The 22,439-nt window shown below is 36.7% G+C and overlaps 1 protein-coding gene across 4 annotated transcripts in view; it reads left to right on the top strand.

Moving 5' to 3' along the window:
* Fam169a (family with sequence similarity 169, member A) overlaps positions 1-22,439 on the top strand; it is an 82,103-nt gene that overhangs the window by 52,823 nt on the left and 6,841 nt on the right. For all 4 annotated transcript variants that reach the window (XM_005386058.2, XM_005386060.2, XM_005386059.2 and 1 more), the window contains 6 exons: positions 3,177-3,356; positions 10,160-10,288; positions 10,932-11,044; positions 13,328-13,367; positions 14,010-14,160; positions 16,911-17,067. In XM_005386058.2, coding sequence (XP_005386115.1) covers positions 3,177-3,356; positions 10,160-10,288; positions 10,932-11,044; positions 13,328-13,367; positions 14,010-14,160; positions 16,911-17,067 — 770 coding nt within the window. The remainder of the gene's footprint in view (positions 1-3,176; positions 3,357-10,159; positions 10,289-10,931; positions 11,045-13,327; positions 13,368-14,009; positions 14,161-16,910; positions 17,068-22,439) is intronic.

Genomic DNA, 22,439 nt, shown 5'->3' on the forward strand with positions numbered 1-22,439 from the left:
CGAGTACCCATGTAGAATTTTATGTGTTGTTAAAATTACGTAGGTTTAAGAGTGTAGAAAGTGTTTAAGAGCATATGAAGTGTTTCTTAAGAGTGTGGGAAAGGTTAATAAGAGAATGGGAAAGGTTTATAGGAGTGTGGGAAGGGTTTATAAAGTCTTAAAATATATATAAATAATAAAATAAATATAACGCCCCTACTTCGTGGATTTTCACGTATGGTGGGGGGGTCTCTGGAATGTAACTCCCACGATAGGTGAGGGATCATTGTACTGGAAATTAAACTCAGAACCTTACATTTGCCAGGCAATCACTGTGCTGCTGAGCTATATCCCCGACCCCAACCAACCACTTTAATGTTACTCTTAAAGGCAAGAATTTGCCCTTTCCAAACTAGAAGGAATGTTTTTGTAAAATAAGAAAAAAATTCCGTTTCTGAGAAAGTTCCTTCATATAGTTACAACAGTATTCTTTTGTAAGAAACTTGAAGCATGCACAATAGTTAATAGATCCTCAGACTTCGTGTTGAGAACTAGAGTGTGATAGTGCTTTCCCTTTTCATTTATTCTTGCTATTTCAGACTTTAACTACTATGAATAAAATAATGTCATGATCAGTACTACAAGTCACTATGAGGAAACTCTGATTTCAAAGCATTAAAAGCTGATAATGATCACACTAGCTTGTTGGTAGGACTACTAACTATATTCAGACAAAAAATTTAGATTCTTAGAAACAGCCTAGCTAAATGTCAGCAAATAAGCCCTGTATATAACAATGTGTATTACCTGTTCTACATTTAAATTAACTGATAGTTTTGGAGACTTATAAAAGTCACTGAAATTCTCCAGCTAAATCATAAGTCACAAATAATTCACATTATTTGGTTGAACTGAAAGTTTTATTGTCACGATCAACTTATAAAATGATATGGTTGGTAAAAGTCAACTTATGAGATGTTTTCTGACATTTTATTTCTTACTTGAACTACCGTATTAGAATTATACAAAGTCATGCATAATCTGATTAAAAATAATAGATTTCTAAAAATAATGGAAAGCTGGAAATCCTGCCATGTACTCTCAATTTCTAAACTATCCTAAGATACATTAAAGGAGTGAAGACATCTGTTTGGATGATCAGGTCCCAAATATATTTTGTCTTCAATTCATTTTCTTTTTTACACAAAAAGTTCATTAAAAAGTAGATAAAGTGATTTTCAGCAGTAGATCAATCTTAAACAGAATAGAAGGATGGCCAAAACTCTAAGGCAGCCTGCTTTGGAATATTTACATGATAAGAAATTAAACCTTGCAGGAGAACTTAAATTATCTTAACAAACTATCCTCCCACATAGAGGCTAAAAGTAAAACAGTAACCAGAAGAAACCAAATTATCCTCAGTTCATTCACATGTGTATGAAAACATAACAGATCATCAGCAAAAAGGGTCTTGGGTGGGGAGCTGCAGGGTCTGTGTGCTGATAGCGTCTCCAAGGAAGAGACCCAGGTTAGAGAGCCGGGTGTGATCTGGTGTTGAGTCTTCTCTGGGTCATTGCCTGTACTGGCCTCCACCCATAACCAGCAGCTCACAGCTGGAGTCACCTGTAGGAGGAGCTCCTTTTCATAGTTTTCAGTTGGCACCAGCAGGTTTGAATTCCCAAGGTGATGGGTCATTGATAGTGACGGGGGTGGAGGGGGCAGAGGCCCCAGGATTTCTTCTCTCCAGAGTCTGTCCTATATGATCGCCATTCCCCACACCTGGCCCCATGAGTCAGTCACACTAATTCAGTGTCCTTTTTGGGTTTGTAAACAGTCCCAAACCCTTGCATGTTTTATTTTTTTTAATTGTAGTAGGTTTTAATGAAAGTTGTATAGACTTTATTCCTGCGTCATCTCAAGTGCTTCTTTCTTACATTCGCCCTTTTCCATTCTTCCTTGGTGAGGTTTCGCTCTCTGTTCCAGGATCTTTTTGAGGTCATTGTAGGCGATGCATTCCTTTCTGTAAACCTGGACTACTCTGCCAGTCTGTGACCTTCATAGCTTGCTCCCACAACCTTGACTTCATCATCCTTTTGGATGGGCAGAATTCAAACACTGTACTTCTGTCTCAGCTTTTTGCAGAAGGGTGAAGACAACAGTCTTCTGCAGATGTGTGAAGGTGCACTGAGGTGCCTGTTCCATTCTTTCTTCAGTCAGAAATCACAAAGGGGTTGAACTTCATGTTGGCTGCTGCTGCTTCAGCAGGCTTCTTAAAAGGCGGACGAACATAGCCATACCACTAGAGAGACGGGTTTAGACACAGGTTCTCCTGTCTAACGTTAAGCACATAGATGAGTTTAGAAATACGTCTACCATAAAATGTTTACTGATGTAGCCATTTCTGACAAGATCAGGCACATTCATGGTGGTATTGCCATGACTTAGCCATTTCTAAGACAAATGTTTCTAATTTAGTCCTAATATGGGCCTTAAATTTTTGGAGAATGAATTTACTTTTTTACCACCATCAAGTAGATCAAAAAGAAGCTGGGCATGGTGGCTCCTGCCTGTAATCCCAGCAATCAGGAGGCTGAAGCAGGAGAATTGCTGCAGGTTCGTGGTTAGTGTGGACTACAAAACAAGACTCTGTCTCAAAGATAGATAGAGAGATAGACAGACAGACAGACAAAAAGACAGGTCAATCAGTTGATCAATTGGTAGAGCCAGTGAGAGAATGAGAGAGGAGAGATTCCCTGAGGGAACAGTGAAGGGAAAAGGTTGAATGTTGGGGTACTAAACTTGGAATTATATACTTCAACTATTACAAAATCATCAAATGCTCTGAAATTTTGATAGTTGATGAGTTTCAAAATTGTGTGGCTATAGATCATAATAACTACATATATATTACATATTATACATATTTTACATATATATGTAAATACATGTATTTTAGAAAGTGACTTTTAAAAGTGACTGACCTATATTAGCCAGTACTATTGGCTAACAAATTACATGGCTCTTGTTATCACATGTAACATGATATGTAATAACAGCTGGAAAATGTGGGATTTATTCATTACTAAAACATTCTTCTTAATAAAGAAAAAAAGCAAATGATTTTAGAAAGGCAACTGTTAACTTGTTCACTGAATGTGTATATATTTAATCTTGGGTTTTTGTTCTTATTACTGCAGGAAGTATGTGTGCTTCGTTTCTTACCCAGAGTTACCAGCTGCCAGTTCTTGATACCATGTTTGTAAGAAAGAAATACCGAGGCAAAGATTTTGGGCTTCATATGCTGGAAGACTTTGTTGATTCTTTTACAGAAGATGCACTTGGTTTGCGGTACCCTCTGTCTTCTTTCATGTACACAGGTAAGTGGACCAAGTTGAAAATGTTAAGCTCACCTCAGTGTCACTTCCAGATTGTTTCTACAGAATTCTGTAAATGTATGTGTTTCAGTATTAAGGAAATAGGAATTTTGGCTCTTTAGGGCATAATTTTGTAAATGTGTCCTTATCTCACATACATGCTTTGGGGGGTATCCTTTAAAAAAAATAACTAGCTATAATTCACATAGAAGCCAAGTATCCTTCATAGTTAACTTTTCAAAGCAATTTGGGGAGAATGATGTTAGCAGAAGGGTCAGTTTCGATAACGTGAAACAGTGGCCTTATTAACTTTTAGAACAACCCCTTTTGAGAATAAGGTCTGCAATCTCTGCATGCACAGAAATAACCTGTGGTAATTTAAAATACATATACAGAATACAGATTCCTGGGCTCATTCGCAGAAGCTCTGATTCTGAGCGTCTGAGTTGGAGCCAGCTGCCTACATTCTCAGCATCTGGCAGGTTATCTGTGTACTTGATCTTGGAGAAAACCTGCTCTGTATACTGGGCTCTCAGCTTCTGGAACATTCATTTATAATCTCAGTAACCCTGATAGCATGAACCTGGCCACCATAAGTAAGTTGGCCTTTCTTTGGGGCTAATGTTAAGCTCTTTATTTTGGGAATGAGATTATAAGGAAGAGAATCATCTCGTGGCTGTTGAAGAATGTCCAGAGTTGTAGAAAGATTCAACAATATTAGGTCATTAGTATATATAATTTAGTGGCATAAAAGTGATCAAGGAGAACTACAATTAAAGTTCCTTTGCTTTTATAGTTCACGTGTCTGAGTGTTCACATTTGTGCACTTGTAAGTGCTAATGCTGGAACATTCTCATCCCCCCAAAGAAACCTTGTATCAGTTAGTCATTCTCTGTTGCCTGTCTTTTTCTGTCCTTTGGCAGGCAGGCACTGATCTATTTTTTTATCTCTCTGGATTTGCTAATTCTGGACACTTCATATCAATGGGATAATAAGGGTTTCAAGATTCATCCATGGTGTTGCCTGAATTAATACTTACATTTTATAGCTGAAAAATATTCCATTGTATGTATATACTACATTTTGTTCCAAAGTTACTGTATTCTTTTACATTCCCTAAGTCACTAACATGCTAGGCTGGGCTTGAATATATCTCAGTCTCCCAGAGTGCTGGGATTATAGGTGTGTACCACCATGCCAGCTTGTTTTGTGCATTTTTAATTGTAGTCATTCTTGTGAATATGAAGTAGCATGTTACTATAGTTTTGGTTTGTGTTTAATGTTGAATAACATTTCGTGTATTTTACTGGTCATTTGTGTATTGTTTTTGAAAAAATGCCTTTCAGAGCCTTTGACCATTTTTAACTTTGGGTTGTCAAAGGTAGCTATGTAAGTTAATAGCAACAAAGTTTTAGACATTGAAATGGTATGAAGTATAAGGTAGCAAATGCTTATTTACCATTCAGTATGCACCCTCATGATGAATGTATTATTGCCAATAGAACTAAATTCTCCTGTGTATCTGTACCCAATTAAACTCTTATGCTCCCTTCCCTGAGATTTGACATTCCCTATTCAGTTTGACATACACTTTTCTCATGCGTTTATTAGAATATGTATATATCCTCTGACAGCATATTGTATTGATTTACGTATTTGAAAACTTTTTGTAAATACATGTTCTGCGATTTTGCTTTCTTTATTAATCTTTATGCTCATGAGATTCATGGATTCATAAAATCTGTTCATTTTTAATGTTGTTTACTGTTCTACTGTGTGAATATACCATTTGGCAATGTTTTGAAAACCACAGCAGATTTACTTTTGCATTTGTGTGAAGCTCATACAGCTTTTTCTTGAAGATTTAATTCTGGAAAATAATTTATTTGAGAACATAAAATATAATTCACTATTGATTTCAGTCTAACATAAGACTTTTTTTCCCTCTGAAAAATCTGTTTTTGTTCTAAGCCCTCCTCCTTTTAATATCAGAATCTGTCCAGGAAACTGGAACCAAATACTGCATGCCCACCTCGAATCCTGTTTTCTCTCTAGCGTCTCATGCTGTACGTGAGAGTGGGTGTAAAGTGGATTATCCTGATTGCTGCCTCACTGCATTTGAGGAGGAATGCAAAGACCTGCACTGCATCCACAGTCCCTTAATACTTTGTCTTTTCTAGGGTTCTAATGAAACTAATTGTATACCAAATTAATATGTACAGGAAAGTAAGTGCTGATTTCTGTCATCATGTAAAGTCTTAGTGGACTTGAGCTCTTCATTTTTCCTTCAATTAAGATGTGAGGTTCCCTGACAGTATTTTATTGGTATCATCTTTAATTTTGTCAAACTCTCTGAATGTGACAGTAATTAAAGGAACATTTGGAGAACAGACATTTTAATAGTCCTGTTTCAGTCTCTGTGGCCTGTCTGTCACTTTATAGCCCTTCCTGACTGGCCTGGAAGAGTACATTTGAAAGAGTACATTTGAAAGAATACATTTTCATTGTATTTATTTTTTTAATTTAAGTAATAATTTCTTGATGTCACATGAGGTTGATGGCCTTCACTTGCTTCTAGTAATATTTGTGGGCATTTTAGGAAAGACTATAGTGTCTTACATAGCAAGCTGTAAAAAAAAATAGAGATGATTTGTTCATTTCACAAATAGTTAATGAGTACCACATGTGGATGGGTTTGGTCCCTGATTAAAGCAGTTGATAAGCTAAACATCAAAAGTTGGTTTACACATTACTGTGGTCACATGACGTACATAAGGCCAAGGCTCTCTGAAATTCAGTAATTGTGTAATTTTGTATATTTAACCATGTCTGTCCCAAAATGGAGACCCTAACTTGTCAAAAATTAAAAAAACAAATATTAAGATAATTACAGATTGAGCATATGTAATCTGGAAATCCAAAATTTGAGATGCCAAAGTATGAAGGTTTTTGAATGCTGACATGATGTGATATGAAAAGTTACCAAGTATTCATGAAACTGCATGTACTGAGTTATTAAAAGTACTGTACAAAATTACTTTCAGGCTATGTGCATAGAGGATTTATTAAATAGAAATGAATTTTGTGTTTACACTTGGATACCATCTTCAGAATATCTCATGTTCAAATACTCTAGAGACCAAATATCCCTGCCAAATCAGAGTTTCTGATTAAGGGTACTCAATTTGCACCTTAAATTTTACTTTGAGCAATGTGCTAATTGAAATAGCTGTCAGCCGGGCATGGTGATGCACACCTGTAATATCAGGACTTTGGAGGCAGAGGCAGAGACAAGGAGGATCACTGTGGGTTCAAGGCCAGCCTGGGCTATGTAGTGAGTTCAAGACCAGCGTCTAACACAGCGAGACCCTGTCTCAAAATACTAAAAAAAGAAAAACAAAAAAAGAAGGAAGGAAAGAAAGAAAGAAAAAGAAAAAATTGCTGTTTGTAGAAAATGGGGACACAACCTACTTTCTAATAGATTTAAGGGTCAGTAAAACTAGAACATCCATATCCCAAACCTACTACCTTTATCTGCCTTATATAGTCTATTTTAAATTTAACAGTACTATTTAATATTTTCATTCATTTTTAGATTTTTATTTTGTTTTTAATATTTACTCTGGTGACATTTTGGTATTATTAACAGAATTATTTCTAGGGATTATAGTCACAGAATTCATAAGATATAAAAGGGTTTCAGTGAGCTTTCTCATTTTGTCTTATTTCTGCTTCTGAGGCAAATAATGTTACGTGGTTTTAGGTAGCATTCTAAGTATACTTGATTGCATGCAACCAAAATAGTGCATATGTATGTATATGTATATGTGAATCTGTATATATAAAGCACAAGTGTTATTTATAAATCAAAGCTTCTTTCATTTCACGTCAGTGTGAAAGGGCTTCTTAAGTTTTTCCTCAACATGGTATGGGCCATTCTTTTTCACACAGTTTGTTATAAATGGGTATACCATAAATATTGATAGAAATTGCTTTTAGTCTGTTCTTTGCCATCAGTTAGGATAGGCTAGTGTAAAAAGGAAAAGCCCTCTCCCTTCCCCATTCAACACAACACTCTGGCACCAGGCACCAGGTGTAGGGGTGTCCATGACTCAGTTCAGTTCTAACAGACTCTCAGGGTGCATTTTGGAAGGGTGTCAGGTGTGGAGCCTCTGTCGCCATGGAGTTGGGGAACACCACCCTCCCAGCTTTAGAATGTGTGTGCCACCCTGGAAGCTCTCTGAACACCATAGTTCAGGGATTTTTATGAAGCCTTTATCATGTAGTCATAATTGATTATTCACTCCATTTCTAGCCCCTCTCCCTTCTGTAGTGAATAGGGCTAAAATCTGCAGGTATCTGAGAATCATGGTTTGCTCTTTCTGGTGACCACTGTCCACCAAGAGTTGCCACATTAGAGCAGAAAACACTCCTACGACCCAGGAAATGTTATGGGATCTAGGAGCTCTGGAACAGAAATCAAAGACCCAATACTAGATACCCCAAAGGCATTAGGATCTCTGTCCTCAGAACTGCAGCAGAGACCAAATGTGGGAACAGAAGATTCCCCTAACACTTCCTTTGCTCAGGAAATTCCATTAAAGATTCTGTACCAGGGATCGGAGTCAGAGACCAGGATATGAATTTCTTTATATTGCTTGCATCTGTAGTATGCTATGGTTAAAAAAAAAAAATCTCAGTGGCCAAAAATTTCAGAGGTTGATTTCTCCATCATGGTCCATATCCATCAGTGCTTACCTTTTGTCTTCCCATTCTAGCACCCCAGCTGACTGAGCAGCTATGGGGTGAATGACCCAGTCAGAGAATGGAAATCGTAAGTGCTCTAAGATGTGAATTTGAGCATCTGTATGACGCCGCAGGTGGGAAATTCCACTCCTGGCCTCATTGTCCTGGTCAGAATGCAGGTACACTAGACAGGCTATATAAGGTCATCCCAAGGCTGTGTGTACAGGGTGCATCTGAAACAAAAGCAAATTTTGTGTTTAGACTTGGATCCATCCCCAAAGTGGCTCATTATGTATGTGTAAATATTCCAAAATATGAGAAAGTTTGATATCCACAGTACTTCTGTCACAGTGTTTGCATAAGATGTACTCTGCCTGTGCTGTCTAGAATGCGGCCAGTGACCATGTCCAGCTATAACGGGAGAGTTTCCCTAACTCGGGGGTCCTGTTGCCTATTAAAAACTACTCTCACGGCAGCAGCTCCGGGGCAGATACTTAAACTCAGGTGATAGATTTAACAAATATTATGCTTTTTCTCATAATTGTTTCAGTGTATATTTAGAAAGAACTAAATATGGGTGGAGCACCCTATTCCAAAATCCAGAATGTTCTAAAATCTGCAACTTTTTGAATGGGTTCAGAGCATTTTGGATTTTTGATTAGGCATGCTCAGCTAGGAAAGTCTGCAAATGATTTCAAATTCTGAAAAAAATTCTAAACTCTGAAACACTTGTGGTCCAAGAATTTTGGATAGGAGGGGATACCCAGCCGATACAGTGTTGTAGATACTGTTGATGTTCTCTTTGATGCCCTCCCTAGTCCCATTCCTCTTTTTCCTTTTCTCCCCAGAGATAGTCACTCTCCTCAAGTTGCTATATATCCTTTCTGCTCATGGTGTCACATATAAGCATTGTAAAGCATTGTTTAGTGTGTTTCGATTTAAAATTTTTTATTGTGTTAAAATATATACTCATAAAACATTTATAATTTCCAGATGAACTACTCAGTGGTATGATGCACAGTCTCATGTATCAATCACCAATACCTGTATCCAGACTTACTTTCGTTGTCCCCTACATGAATGTTCTGTTACACAATAGCTCCCTTTTCCTTTTCCCCACTCTTTTTGTAACCTTTTTCCTGCTTTGTATCTCGGTATTTTCCTATTCTAGGTACATCAGTTAAATGGAATCATCTAAAAAATGTCCTCCTGTGCCTGGCTTATTTTACTAATGTAATTTTTTAAGGTATAACAGGTAGCATATATCAAAATTCATAGTGTGTTTGTGTGTGTGTGTGTGTGCGCGCGCGCGCGCGCGCGCGCGCTCGGTGCTGTGGCTCCACCCCAAGATCTCCCATGTGCTAGGCAAGTGTTCTACCTCTGAGCTACACCCCTCAGCCCTCATTGTTTCTTATGGCCAAATAGTATTTCATTGTACAAAATCGCTTTATTTTCTTTTTCTGTTCATGTGTTGCTGGTCATTTGTGTTGTTTCTGTGTTTTGGCTATGGTATCACTGCTGTGAACATGGATTCGCAGAATTCTGAGGTTTTGTTTTCAGTTATTTTAGTTATCGTACTTGAGAGTAAAATTACTGGTTCACATGGTAATTCCTTGTTTAACTTTTTGAGGAGCTGTCAGATTATTTTCTACAATGCTGTGCCATTTCCCCACCCCCCCTCCGGTACCAGGAACCAAACTCACGACCTTGCGCTTGCTAGGCAGGCGCTTTTGCCGCTGAGCTAAATCCCCAGCCCCTGTGCCATTTTGTTTAGTGCATTTTAAAACTATATGTGACACTGTTTTATACATATACTGACTTGCTTTTGTCTATTCAATGATAAACTTCTGGGATTTAATAGTACTTCTAATCATAAATGAGACTGCTGTGTACTTTCCTTGAGTTGCTTTGGTAGTGTTTGTGTGGAGTTTGGGTAGTGTTTGGTCGTGTAGTGGTACTGGAGTGCTAGCTCCATTGAATTGGGCAACCACTTCCAATCTTTTGTTTTTCAAAACAGTTGGTATATGAGATTTCTAGGAAATTGTAAATGTGTTTTACAGCTTGCAAACAATACTTTGAAAAGTATCCAGGAGATCATGAACTCCTTTGGGAGGTTGAAGGTGTTGGACATTGGTACCAGAGAATACCAGTCACCAGAGCATTACAGAGAGAAACACTGAAAATGACAGGTAAGAATGTTTCTAGTTTGAACATGTTCCAGTTTAAAAAGCAGCATCTAATACATAGTGGTCCAGAGCAGTGGTATATTACATGATCTTTCCTCATAGTTTGAATTTTTGTTATGTATTAATTCTTGAGTCATTAACAATAAAGGGACCTAGCATACATAACTCAGGGAAATATAACATCCCAGTAGGAATTGGCAAATAAGAAATAAGCATGGATTGACTGGGCATGGAGGTGCATGCTTGTAATCCCAGCCCTTGGGAAGCTGAGGCAGGAGGATTGCCATAAATTCCAGGCCAGCCTGGGCTACATAGTGAGTTAAAGTCCAATCTAGAATATATAGCAAGACCCTTGTTTCAAAACAAAACAACACAAAACAAAAAACATGGATTATTGAAATAGGATAGGTTTCCAGAGACCAGAAAGGGCATCTCATCTCAAGCACCTCTTCCCAACATCATTCAGTACTTAAGCTAACATGATAATGGAGGGGGTTCCTTATGAGATACTGTGAAGGGAACATTTCACACCTAGACTTCCAGTAGTGAACCTTTCTGTCTAGGGTGTATGAAAGTCAGTACAGTGTTACAGTTAAAACCAGAATTATGATTGGGCTACAATTAAAAGTATTTTTTCTACACACAGCAATTTCTCACAGTGAAGCAAAAAGACCTGTCTCTGGAGAATATGGTCTTGCAAATATTCCGGAATATGAAGCAGGAACCGAAGACAATCAGTCTAATGAGATGCAGCTAACTGTAGGTACACTATATGTTCATAATAGGAAGTAATAATGTTTCTTTTTTTAAAAAAATGGATCCCGTTTATATTTGTTTTAAATGTTGTAGTTCCTTCAGCAGTGTTAGGTAACTTCAATTGCATTAGTTTTCTTGGCATCTTTTGTGGATTAGTAAGGACTTAGTTTTCTTTGAAAGATATTTATAATGGGGTTAATACTATTGAAAGCTAATTAAAGGCAATTCAGAGTACATGTAAAAATATAGAACATAAAACAACTAGTATTCTTGTTACTCAGAGCCACTGTTAATTTTTTTATGTGTGTACTTAGTCTTATGTATTATAAATATGTGTGTATACAGATTTTATTTTGTCTTTATTCTCTAATACTGCTGTGCTTTTTCTGTTAACATAATAGTGGAAGGATTTTTTCATAGCTTTACTGTTTAAATCATGATTGTCAAATAGTAACACACTAGTCCATTATATATAAATTGCATCATTTGTTTATTTAATGTGGGTCACTTACGTTTTCACATTTTCCTGTAGTCCAGGAACAAGCACATTTGTACATGAGTCTTTTTGCATGTATAATTATTTCCTTGTGCATATAAGTGTCTAGAATTAGCTTAGAGATTATGAAGTTTTGTGGGAGGTTTGAGGCGCTATGCTTAGGTCTCTGTAGAATGAGTAGACTTTGAAGAAGGGAGGTCTCATTACTAAACTCACTGGACTTACCAGGTATTTGGCTAGAATTATGTGTATGGAACTTGGTGTTACTTAAAATATGGCCCCACTGCTGGAATTCCAGAAAGCTCTTTCTATGCAGGGTTTGGTCATGATATTACTTACTAGTCAATAGCTTTGTATGTTCATATGAATATGTTTTTAAATGAATATTGAATGTGTCTGTAAATACCCATGCATTTCAGAGACCTATGTGGGGAAGCAGTACTATGGGAAATTATTTATGCTTACAGTTGTTTATATGACAGTTGACTATATTAGCATGAAAAAATTTTATGTTTCTAAGAATAATGAGTAATATAAGTGTATATGAAGGATTAATTTTTTGTTTTATTTTTTTCTATATTTAGAACTTCAGACTTCAGAATAAGCTCCTGTTCTTTTATATTACTGTCTAAATTCTTCAGGTATATAGATTCATTTAGTAGTTACCAGATATAATAAAATCAAGGAGAGTAGAAAATCTGCTCTTCCCTTATATATTATAAAGGCAATGATTTATTTACTATAAATCCGTAAATGTGTGATGGATAGTGTTTATAATGGAGTAAGTACTATGATAAGCATTGGGCATACAAAGATACGGTTCTTACGCACATGGGAGACCTAGGTGATCCATTGTTGCATTGTTTGAAACATGATTGGAAGGTATACAGCAGAGGAAGATTTGTAAAGGGTAGGTAGTTCTGTGGCAACAATTAGTATAGCATTTCAGAGGAAGGCACATAAAAAACAGGTATGAAGGGAAATGTGTTCTGTGTGAGTCATATTTGTTTATTGAGTTTGTGAGTCTGTAGTGTATGCAGTGATAAACCATTGAAGTTTTTTTTTTAAGTATGGGTGGTACATTTTATGTTATGGAAGCGTCATTCTGTCTTCAGGTGGAAAGGTTTAGACAGGCTGTGGTATAAGGGAAGGGTACCAGTGAGGAAGCTTTTGAAATCATTCAGGTTAGAGATAATGAAGTCCTGAACTAAAGCACTAGTTATGCAAAGCACAGGATAGTTTTGAGCCATTCTTCAGTGGAAATTGACAGGCTTTGTGAGTCATCACTGAGGGATAGGGAGAAACCATTACTGCCTCATAGGTTTCTGCCAGGATGACTGACTCAGTTGTTACTGCCATTCACTGAGAGAGGGACTAAGAATGGGAAGTAATAAGGTTCATTTGGGGAGAGGTTGGATGTGAAAGTAGATGGGGCATCCACTGGGGTATTTCTTTGGAAATAGAGCTTTGGAAACTGGGATAGAAGTTGGAGAGCTCAAGTTGTATGTTTGGATCAACCAGCAAATAAATGTTGAAGGAAAGAGAGAGGTGAAAAATGAAGAGAGCAAGTGGCTGAGGACAAAATACCAGGAAATTCCATTGTAACCCTATATATGTGTTAGATGTTTAGATTCTTAGGCTCTCATACTATACTATAGTGACATAGCCTTTTCATTTTTAAAGTAAATTTTAATGAAATTTGAAAGGTTAAGTTTTTTGGCCAATGAAATAAATCCATAGGAGGAAAAAAATAGTTTAAAACATTCGATTTTAATTTGTATTTCTCTTAGATTGATTCTCTGAAAGATGCCTATGCAAGCACTTCTGAAGGTAAGAGATTGAGCTGGTTATCACTGTTTGAGATATGACTAAGGGTGATATGACTACGTGTGTGAGACATAGAATAAGTGAGAATTTGTACAGCTCTCAATCTATTTTTTGTGGGGTTTTTTGTTTTTTTTTTCCTGTACTAGGAATTGAACTCATGACCTTGCACTTGCGAGGCAGGCACTGTGCTGCTGAGCTAAATCCCCAGCCCCACAGCTCTCAGTCTAGATCTGGTCCTAATGCCACCACTTTGCCTGGTTTGCTGGGCATGAATGCTGAGGGTGCTGTTGTGTACTCCTCTCCCTTGTTTCCTTACTTGTGAAATAGGAACAGTGGTCTCTGCATTATTTCCCAATTCTTTGGGAGAGCCTATAAATAAAAATGTGAAAACACTTTCCAAAGCCCAAGGTTAATGGAAGTATGAGGAATAAATATTGACAGTTATTTTTTACTTTAGAAAATGACGTTCACATTGTTTTCTTAGTTTGATACAAGTAAGGGAACTTAATCAGCTTACACTTGATATATCAAGTATAGTGGTAGGGTTACATGAAAGCTAGAGTAGTTCTTGTACTTTTATATATTTTAATACGTCATCCTTTCAGTACATAATTAAGTACAGTTTTGGTATTTTTTCCCCCTCAGGTCTTGAAAAAACACTTGCTTCTACTCGTACCCGGGGCAGTCATTTAAAGCGTCCAAAGATTGGAAAACGATTTCAGGATTCTGAATTCACTAGTTCTCAAGGTGAAGATGAAAAAACTGCCCAGACTTCACCTGCAGCTTCAATAAATAAGTAAAGAATTGTTTATTTTACTCTCACTATTTTATTTATTCTTACTTTCATACTATTAGTATTTAGTACTTAAGGTAGAGGTTATTTGGCTCTTTGCATAGTGAATATCTTTGGTGAAGGGATTTGTATTTGGATCTTTCTACCAAGTTTTTGGGTGTGATTCTTAGTGGTATTACCTTGATAGCAGTTGCTGTAAGAGCAGAATGAAATCACTATTGATTCTTTCATGTATGAAAATTGAGGAGACTATCTTAGACATTATATGATCTCAAGTAAGTGCTTATCATCAACTTTGAATTTGGTAACATAGCTGTTAGCAGTGCTGAAGCTGAGTCAGGTTTTTAAAATCCTTGTTTTTACTTTATAATTGATACATACTACCGGACTTATAAATTCTAGTTATAATTTATACACTAGTGATAATGATAAATAGTACAGTGAGTTCTTCTAGAAACCTAATAGGTGAATCAACAGAACACCTGGGTCAAAGTTTTATCTTGTTTTCCCTTGAGTCTTACAGAAGATAAGATTAAAAATTTTATAATAATGTTCAGCTTGTGTTCTAGTAGTTCTCACTCTTCCTGAGTCCACCATTTAGTCAACTCATATCTTTGTTGTTTTTGCAGTCAAATTATTTTACTTGGTCTATATGGAGAATTCTGTAGCTGTGCTGATTTCATTGTATAAATCATTTCAAATTTGGGTAATTATGTAAATGATTTAGTGTAAAACTTACAGTGTAAAAAGACTATAAATAAGAATTTAAATCTAATTTGTAAAATGAGTAATAAATGGGTTTAGATCACTGTATGGTTTTCTTACTGAACAGTACCCTTTTTTAGAAGAATATATTAATGATCTTAATTAGAACATCCCTAAATCATTGTAGAATTTGTTTGCCTTTTATAAACAACAGTAACCTTAAGACTCAAATGCTTGAGCTGGGCCTCGTGGCACACACCTGTAATCTCAGCGTTGGAGAGGCTGAGGCAGGAGGATCGTTGCGAGTTCAAGACCAGCCTAAACTACATAGCGAGATCCTGTCTGGAAAAAAAAAAAAAGCAAAGGGGAAAGAAAAGACTAAATGCATGAATGCTTCCCCACACCATGGAAAAAAACCTCTTCTTTGCCTTTGAGTAACTGGCTATCTAGAGGTAAAGACAGACATGGACACACTTGTGAGCACTGGAGGGTAGATGTGGTAGAGCAGTGGAAGACCTGCGAAGCCGGCACACAGAGGGGAGGGCTATATCTAATTGAGGGGATGAAGAGATTTGGAATGTGGGGCCAGGGCTTCAGAGTTCAGTAGGTGCTCAACAGAGACTTCGAGAGAAGACTTTCTAACCTAAGGGTCCACCAGCTGTGGGCCACAGGCTCAATCTGGCCTCCTGTTTTTGGTTTGTTTTGTTTGCATTGCTGGGTAGTCAAACCCAAGGCCCTGTGCATGCTGGGTAGGGCTGTAATGCTGAACTTTGTAAGACATTATGCTTATTAGCTTTATCCATCTTGTGTTAGGATTGCTTTTGCTTTACAGTGCCAGAGTTGTGTAGTAGGAACAAAGACTGTGGGCCGATAAAACCTAAAGGAAAAGTTGCTGAGCCATGGTGTAGATGTAGACTTTCTGAGGGGATGGAGGTGTTCTGTATACAGTACCATGCAGTGGTAGCCACTAGCTAGTGTTCTCATTGCAGACTTGAAGTATGGCTGGTGTAACTGAAGAACTGAATTTTATAATTTCGTTTAATTGTACTTAATTTTATTTAATTGTACTTAAGTTAAATGTAAAGTAGTGGCATGTCTCTTGTGGCTATTGTATTAGTGCAGATCTAGACTAAAGAATATGAGCAAAGGAACAAAGTTAGCAGGCATTTTGATTAGGATAATTGCTATGTAAAATATAGTGGTACTTGCGGTTTACTAACTTAAATTCTTTCCACAATTCTGGTCACAAACTGAATTGGACGAGAACCAAGTCTAAGGGTTAGTATCTGCCTAGGAGGAAATAAAAAGGTAAGGGATAGGTTGGATTAGGGCTGGAGAAGAGTATGCTTTATTCACAGAGGTTACAGAGAGCTGCTCAGAGTTTCAGAGCTGTTCTGCCACTAGTGGCGATCTGTGTATCAGGAAGACAGCTCTGAAGCTTTCATTAAGGATATGCTACATGTCCAAAGATGAAGTGAGAAGAGAGAATTTGAGTCTGAAGCAGAGGTGTGAAAAGGACAGTACAGAGTCAGGGATATGATTGAAGGCATTTTGGAGTTAGAACTGAAAGTGTTACAATTTGTTGTCTGTGCTGATGTTTTGAGGATGAAGGGTGTTATTAACAGGGCTGAGGAATGGTTCGGTGGTAGAACATAAGTATAGTGTGCAGAAGAATACTAAGCTGCGCACAAGAATACTAAGCTATGTTGGATCTTCAGCTCCACAAACTAAACATATAAATAAAGCTAATATTTCTAAACAACCAGAATATATGTTCATTGCAATAAAAGAAAATTGAATAAGAGATGGATAGAATAAAAACCAGGTTTAGTTTATATGATTGAGAAGGTGGTGTGATGCTAATTGACCTGAGGAACAAGATGGGAACAAGAACAAATTATAAGGGGATGAACAGGTTGGTTTTTGACCTGCAGAACCTAAGATTGATGGGATGACCCAACTTGATTCTCTAAATGGTAACTTTGTTTCCTAAATTCTGTATTGATACTTAATAAAACAAGTAAGAATAGTTTCCTTTTGTTTTCAAGATTGGACTGCACTGTGCGCACATCAGAGAGTTCAGAAGACTTCCTGGGAGAAGACCCAGAGCAGAGAGTGACTGATTTTGAGGATGAAAGCAGTGATAAAGATGCACGGCCCGTACCTGAAACACAGCCACATTCAGAGAAGCAAGATGGTGAAAAAGTATGCAATCACTTTTCAGTTAGGTGGAGAGTAGAAACTAAGTTCTAAGTTTGTCGATCAAAACATTGTTTAAAAAAAATTACAGATTTTAGAAATTGTAGTACTAGAAAGGCATATACAGTATAAAGGTAATTTAGGTAGTAAAACAGAAATAATATGTCAGGCTTCATTCATAAAAGTTGAGTTGTAGCAAATATCAAGAGATGTTAAAGTAGTACGATCTTCAGTGCATTTAAAAGATAACTGTACACAAATTGTGTGACCTTATAGAACCAACTAGAATGCCTTCAGGTCCAAAAAACCCTCAGTTATGTCCCTGTTTTGGTTAGAAGGCCTAGAATTAGTTATCCATAGAAAAAAAAATTGACCAAAATTGGTCTTATGAATTACAAATAAGTAAAACTCAATGTTGTTTTTTTTTTTTTAAGTAGGAGAAAACAAAATAGATGAACCCTTATAACTAAACTATATCTGGTTTGATTCCTGAAGCTCCTCAAATAGGTACTCACACCCTTTTTCTTTCTATTTCCTGTCGTCTTCTTTTTCTGTAGTATTGTCAATCGTTTTTGTTCTCAGATTCCTTATATCTTTGATACATACTTGAGTTCCTGAAAAATTTTTTAGTTTATACAGCTGGTGAATACTACTTTTTTTTTAAGTCACTCCATTCTAGTTTCTCCTTCTACTTCATGAAATTCTATTTTAAAATGGCATTTTTTCTTAGAGAAAATTGGGAAAATAAAGAAAAGTACATGTGGAAAAAGATGGAAAAGTTACTGTTTTTTAAAAACTATATGCATCTAAATTTATGGGAAAAATACATTATATTTAATTATATAAATTTTATCCCTCTTTTAAATATTAGACTATATGGTAGTATATTATAATATGCTGTTTATCTTGCAACTACTTCGTTCATCCAGTAAGACACTGAACATGTGTTCTTGTAGGACACAGTTGACAATGTCTGTTGTAATGCTAATTGATTTCCCTTACTGGGGTTAGTCAACCCATCTTAAAAGTACTCCAAAGTCATGGCTTTGTAACACTGTGTTTTTGTTTCTTGGTGGTTTTTTTAATCACTGAAGTTTTATATTTGTTTATATCTGTCTATATATATGTATGTATGTATGCTGATCCTGCATTTCTCCCTTGTGGACATTTTAGAAAACTCATTCTTGACCTTTGGTTCATCATCTCTTTTGAAAACATACCCATCTAATCACTTGTTTGAGTGGGAAAGCCAGTGACTAGACTTTCTTTTTTTTTATTTTTTATTTTTGGTTTTTCTCTGGTACCGGGAACCGAACTCACGACCTTGCGCTTGCCAGGCAGGCGCTTAGACTTTCAATGTTGATGTGGTCTCGACTTCTGTAATACATCTTGCCTACGGAATATTTGTACATGGGCAGATGACGTCTGTCTTCTTAAAGTTAAAATCTCTATATTTTTGAATTGTATATTTTCTGTTTTCTCATTTTTTTCATTCTGTTCTTAAATCTAAAATATGTAGGACTAATATTTACTTTTGCTTTCTACTTTTTGATTACTACAATTCTATATTTTTTTTCAACCTTTGCTCTGACTTATTTTCCTTCTTGTAATATTTCTCATAGTCTGGTTGGTCCTTTTGTGAACTTACTGTAATTATCTTCTGTGTGCAGTTGATTTTATATACCACCTGTTACGATAATAAAATATATATTAACTATAGGAAAATTTTCATTTAAACATTTTTTATCTTATTAGTATGTGTGTGTAACATATAACAGTTATACCCTGAGGGAGAGGGACATGTACGTGACACATCTTAATTCTTTTTTCATCTACTTCTCATCTTCTCCCTCCTCATTCCCTCTGTCCCTCGGACCCCTTTCCTTTTGCAAAAGATCTGTGCCCTTGTTTTCTATTATATATTTTGTTCTTTATTTATATTTTGGGTTTCTCATATAAGAGAAATCATGAAATATTTAAGTTTGTAGGTGTGATTTCATTTAACATTATGGTTTTCAGGTGCATCCATTTTCCTGCAGTAACTCAGATTTATTTTTCTTCATGGCAGAGTTGTGCTCCACATTTTCTTTATGAATTCATCTGTTGATGGACCTATAGGCAGCTTCCAAGATTTAGCTAATGTGAATTGTGCTGCTATTGACATGGGTATGCGTGTACCACTGTAATCTGCTGTCTTTAACTTTTTGAAGAAGGTGCTTACAAGGGGTATGGCTGGGTCATATGGAATTTGTATTTTAGTTTTTTGAAGAATCTCCATATTGATTTCCATAGTAGTTGTATTAGTTTACATTCCCACCAACAATGTAGAAGGGTTCTTAGTCTCAGTTTTGTTAATTTGTACTCTGATTTTTGTGTATAATTTCCTTGAATTTGGATTGTTTTTGTTTTTCTTGGACTTGGAGGTGCATAACAGGTTATTTGCACCTTTTGGATGTGATCATAACAGCTGTAAACTTCCCGCTTAGGACTGCTTTCACTGTGATTCATAGGTTCTGGTATGTTGTAGTAGGGCTACATTTGGTATAGGAACTGCTCTTTGGAATTTCTTGGTTGATATCTTCTGTGATCCATTGCTTTTTCCAAAAGCAATGTTTTAATTTAAGAATATTGTTTTAATTTCCATGTGTTTGCATAATTTCTGCGGTTTCTTTTGCTTTAAATGTCTAGTTTCCATTGTGCTATGATATGATAACATACATTGGAGAATTTTGATTCTTTTCAATTATTTAAGCATGCTTTATGGGTTAGTGTGTGGTCTCTTTCCATGTGCTGCTGAGAAGAATGTGACTTCTGTTCTCAGATGAGATGCTTTCTAGGTGTCTGTTAAGTCTGTATGTTCAAACTCTGATATTTCTTTGTTGATTTTTTGGGGGGTGTTGGTCTAGTTTATCTGTCTTATTTGTGATAGGGGGTATTGAGGTAGTTACGTTGATGTTTGATCTTTTATGTCAGATACATTTGTTTTATGAAGTTCAATGCCCTGGTGTTTGCTGCAAACATGTTTATAATTGTTACTCTTTACTGTTGCTGAATTGTTTTCATAACCAATATGTAGTGACTTTCTTTGTGTCTTCTGATCAATTTTGGCTTGAAGTCCAGTTTGTCTGAAAATAGGATAGCTATTTTGGGTATATTAGGATAAGTTATTGCTTATTTTCAGGTTCCTGTTGCGGTATTACTTTCCATCGTTTGATTTTAGTCTGTGAATTTTTTTAGAATTTTGTGTTGTTGTATACTGAATAATGTTGGATTTCGTTTCTTGATGCATTCTGCCTGTCTGTGTCTTTTGATTGGTGAATGGAGATAAAGTACCGAACAGTACCGACTTATTCCTGGCATCCCATTGTATTCCTGTTGCAGATTCCCGTTTTTTCCCCTTTTGCGTTACTGCTCATCTGCTTGGTATTTTCATTCTGTTCGTCTTTTTAGCATTGTTAACCTAATTGCCTTTTTCTAGGATGTACTTGAGAAATTTTTGGAGTGCTGGTTTGATTGTCATGCATTAACGTGCCGCTCTTTGTTGTGGAAATACCTTACTTCTCCACCAATTTTGAAAGATAATTCTGCAGGATGCAGCATTCTGGGTTGGAAGTCGTCTTCTTTTAGGGCTTGAAACATTTCACTCCAAGCTCTCCTACCTTTTAAGGTTCATGTTGAGAAGTTTGCTATAGTTCTAATGGGTTTATTGTTTAAATTTTTATTACTTTTATTAAGTACACTATCCATCACCTTACTGATCTTTTTTTTAATCTGCTATATTATTTATTTTTTTTGTCTTTTTGAGATTAGAGTCTTTGCTGTGCAGTTCAGGCTGGCCTTGAGCTCACTTTGTAGCCCAGGCTGGTCTCGAACTTGAACTCACAACGACCCTCCTACCTCAGCACGCCCCCACCTCCAGTGCTGGGATTATAGGCGTGCACCACCACACCCAGCCCTTATTTTAACATTTTGAATAATTCAGCTGTGTGCCTTTTGAATTTTCCCCTCTTAATGCCCTATGGCTCAGCTTTGAGGGAAATGGAAGCTTTTGGAGGATTTTTTTGCCTTGTGTTCTCATGTTGTTTTGTTTTGTTGTTTGTTCTGAGGTTTCTGGTTCAATTATAGTGGAAAGATTTTGTTACTAGTATGGAGACCTCATTAATTAGCATCTGCTTTTCAGACAGGGATGCAGTCTGGACATTGGTAACTATAGGCCTTTACCTCTATCCAAAGATCCAGCCACTTCTGTTAATTTGGGAGGAGAGGATACAGTGTAATTGGGCCAGCACCCACATTTCCAGAAGTGGGCCTCGAAGATATTGGCATACAGAGAAAAATCCCTTAATAACCACAGCTGTGCCACCCTGGCAGTTACAATAAAATCAGCAACAATAATAGCGTCAAACATAAATTAGACATTGACATGCCATAAAAGTCAATAATATACTTCCTTTGACCATAGAAAAGAGATCTATAATTATAGTATGAACACTTAAGATTTACCCGATATTGAAATAATAGTAAATACCTACTAGATTCAACAACTGTGTCTCCACTAACAATAGCAAAAAAACCTCAACAATAAGAGCACAGAATTATCTGATACTTATGAAGAAGCTTAATGGTTCTATTAGTAAAGATGGAGAGGCTAGGGAACTTGAGAATGAAAGAACTAAAATTTGAAAAATTAAGCAATGGAAGATGAAGAGGGGAAAAGTGAAATAAAAGATTCTATTAAGGCTGGGTGTGGTGGTGCATGCTTGTAATCCCAGCACTCGGGAGGCTGAGGCAGGAGGAATTGTTGTAAGTTCAAGACCAGCCTTGGTTACAAAGTGAGTTCAAGGCCGGCCTCAACTGCATAGCAAGACCCTGTCTCAAAAAGACCAAAAAAAAAGATTCTATTAAGGAGTAAAGGAAATTAATAGAGGTAGATATAAGTAACAGAAGAGAAGAAAAAGAAAAAAAATTAAAATTTTAAAATTAACATTAAAAACTTGAAACAAAAATGAACCAAAAAAAATTCCTGTGTATTTTTGAATGAATGCTTTCTTTCTAGGGTCTGAGGTCTTGGAACCTAGGAAGTCAGAGTTTTCTCCACCTCACTTCAGGCTATGGGTGTTTGTGAGCTGACCTCCTCCCTGCTCCAGAGGCCCCTCTTGTCTGTACACCCTACACTCTGGCAACTACCCAAGCCTAGGTGTATCCTTGATTATGATGGAAAAAGTAGTCAGACCACTGGTCTCTGCACTAAATATTGACAGTGGGATAGGGGTTCAAGCAGACTGCTGGATTTAATACCACCACTTTCAAACCCAGCCACCTGTGAAAGCTGCACACAGCAGGCAGGCCTGGCTTCTCACCGTGGAGGGCAGGTGCCA

This window comes from Chinchilla lanigera, unplaced genomic scaffold (assembly GCF_000276665.1).
Source record: "Chinchilla lanigera isolate Chin_1 unplaced genomic scaffold, ChiLan1.0 scaffold00024, whole genome shotgun sequence".
NCBI lineage: Eukaryota > Metazoa > Chordata > Mammalia > Rodentia > Chinchillidae > Chinchilla > Chinchilla lanigera.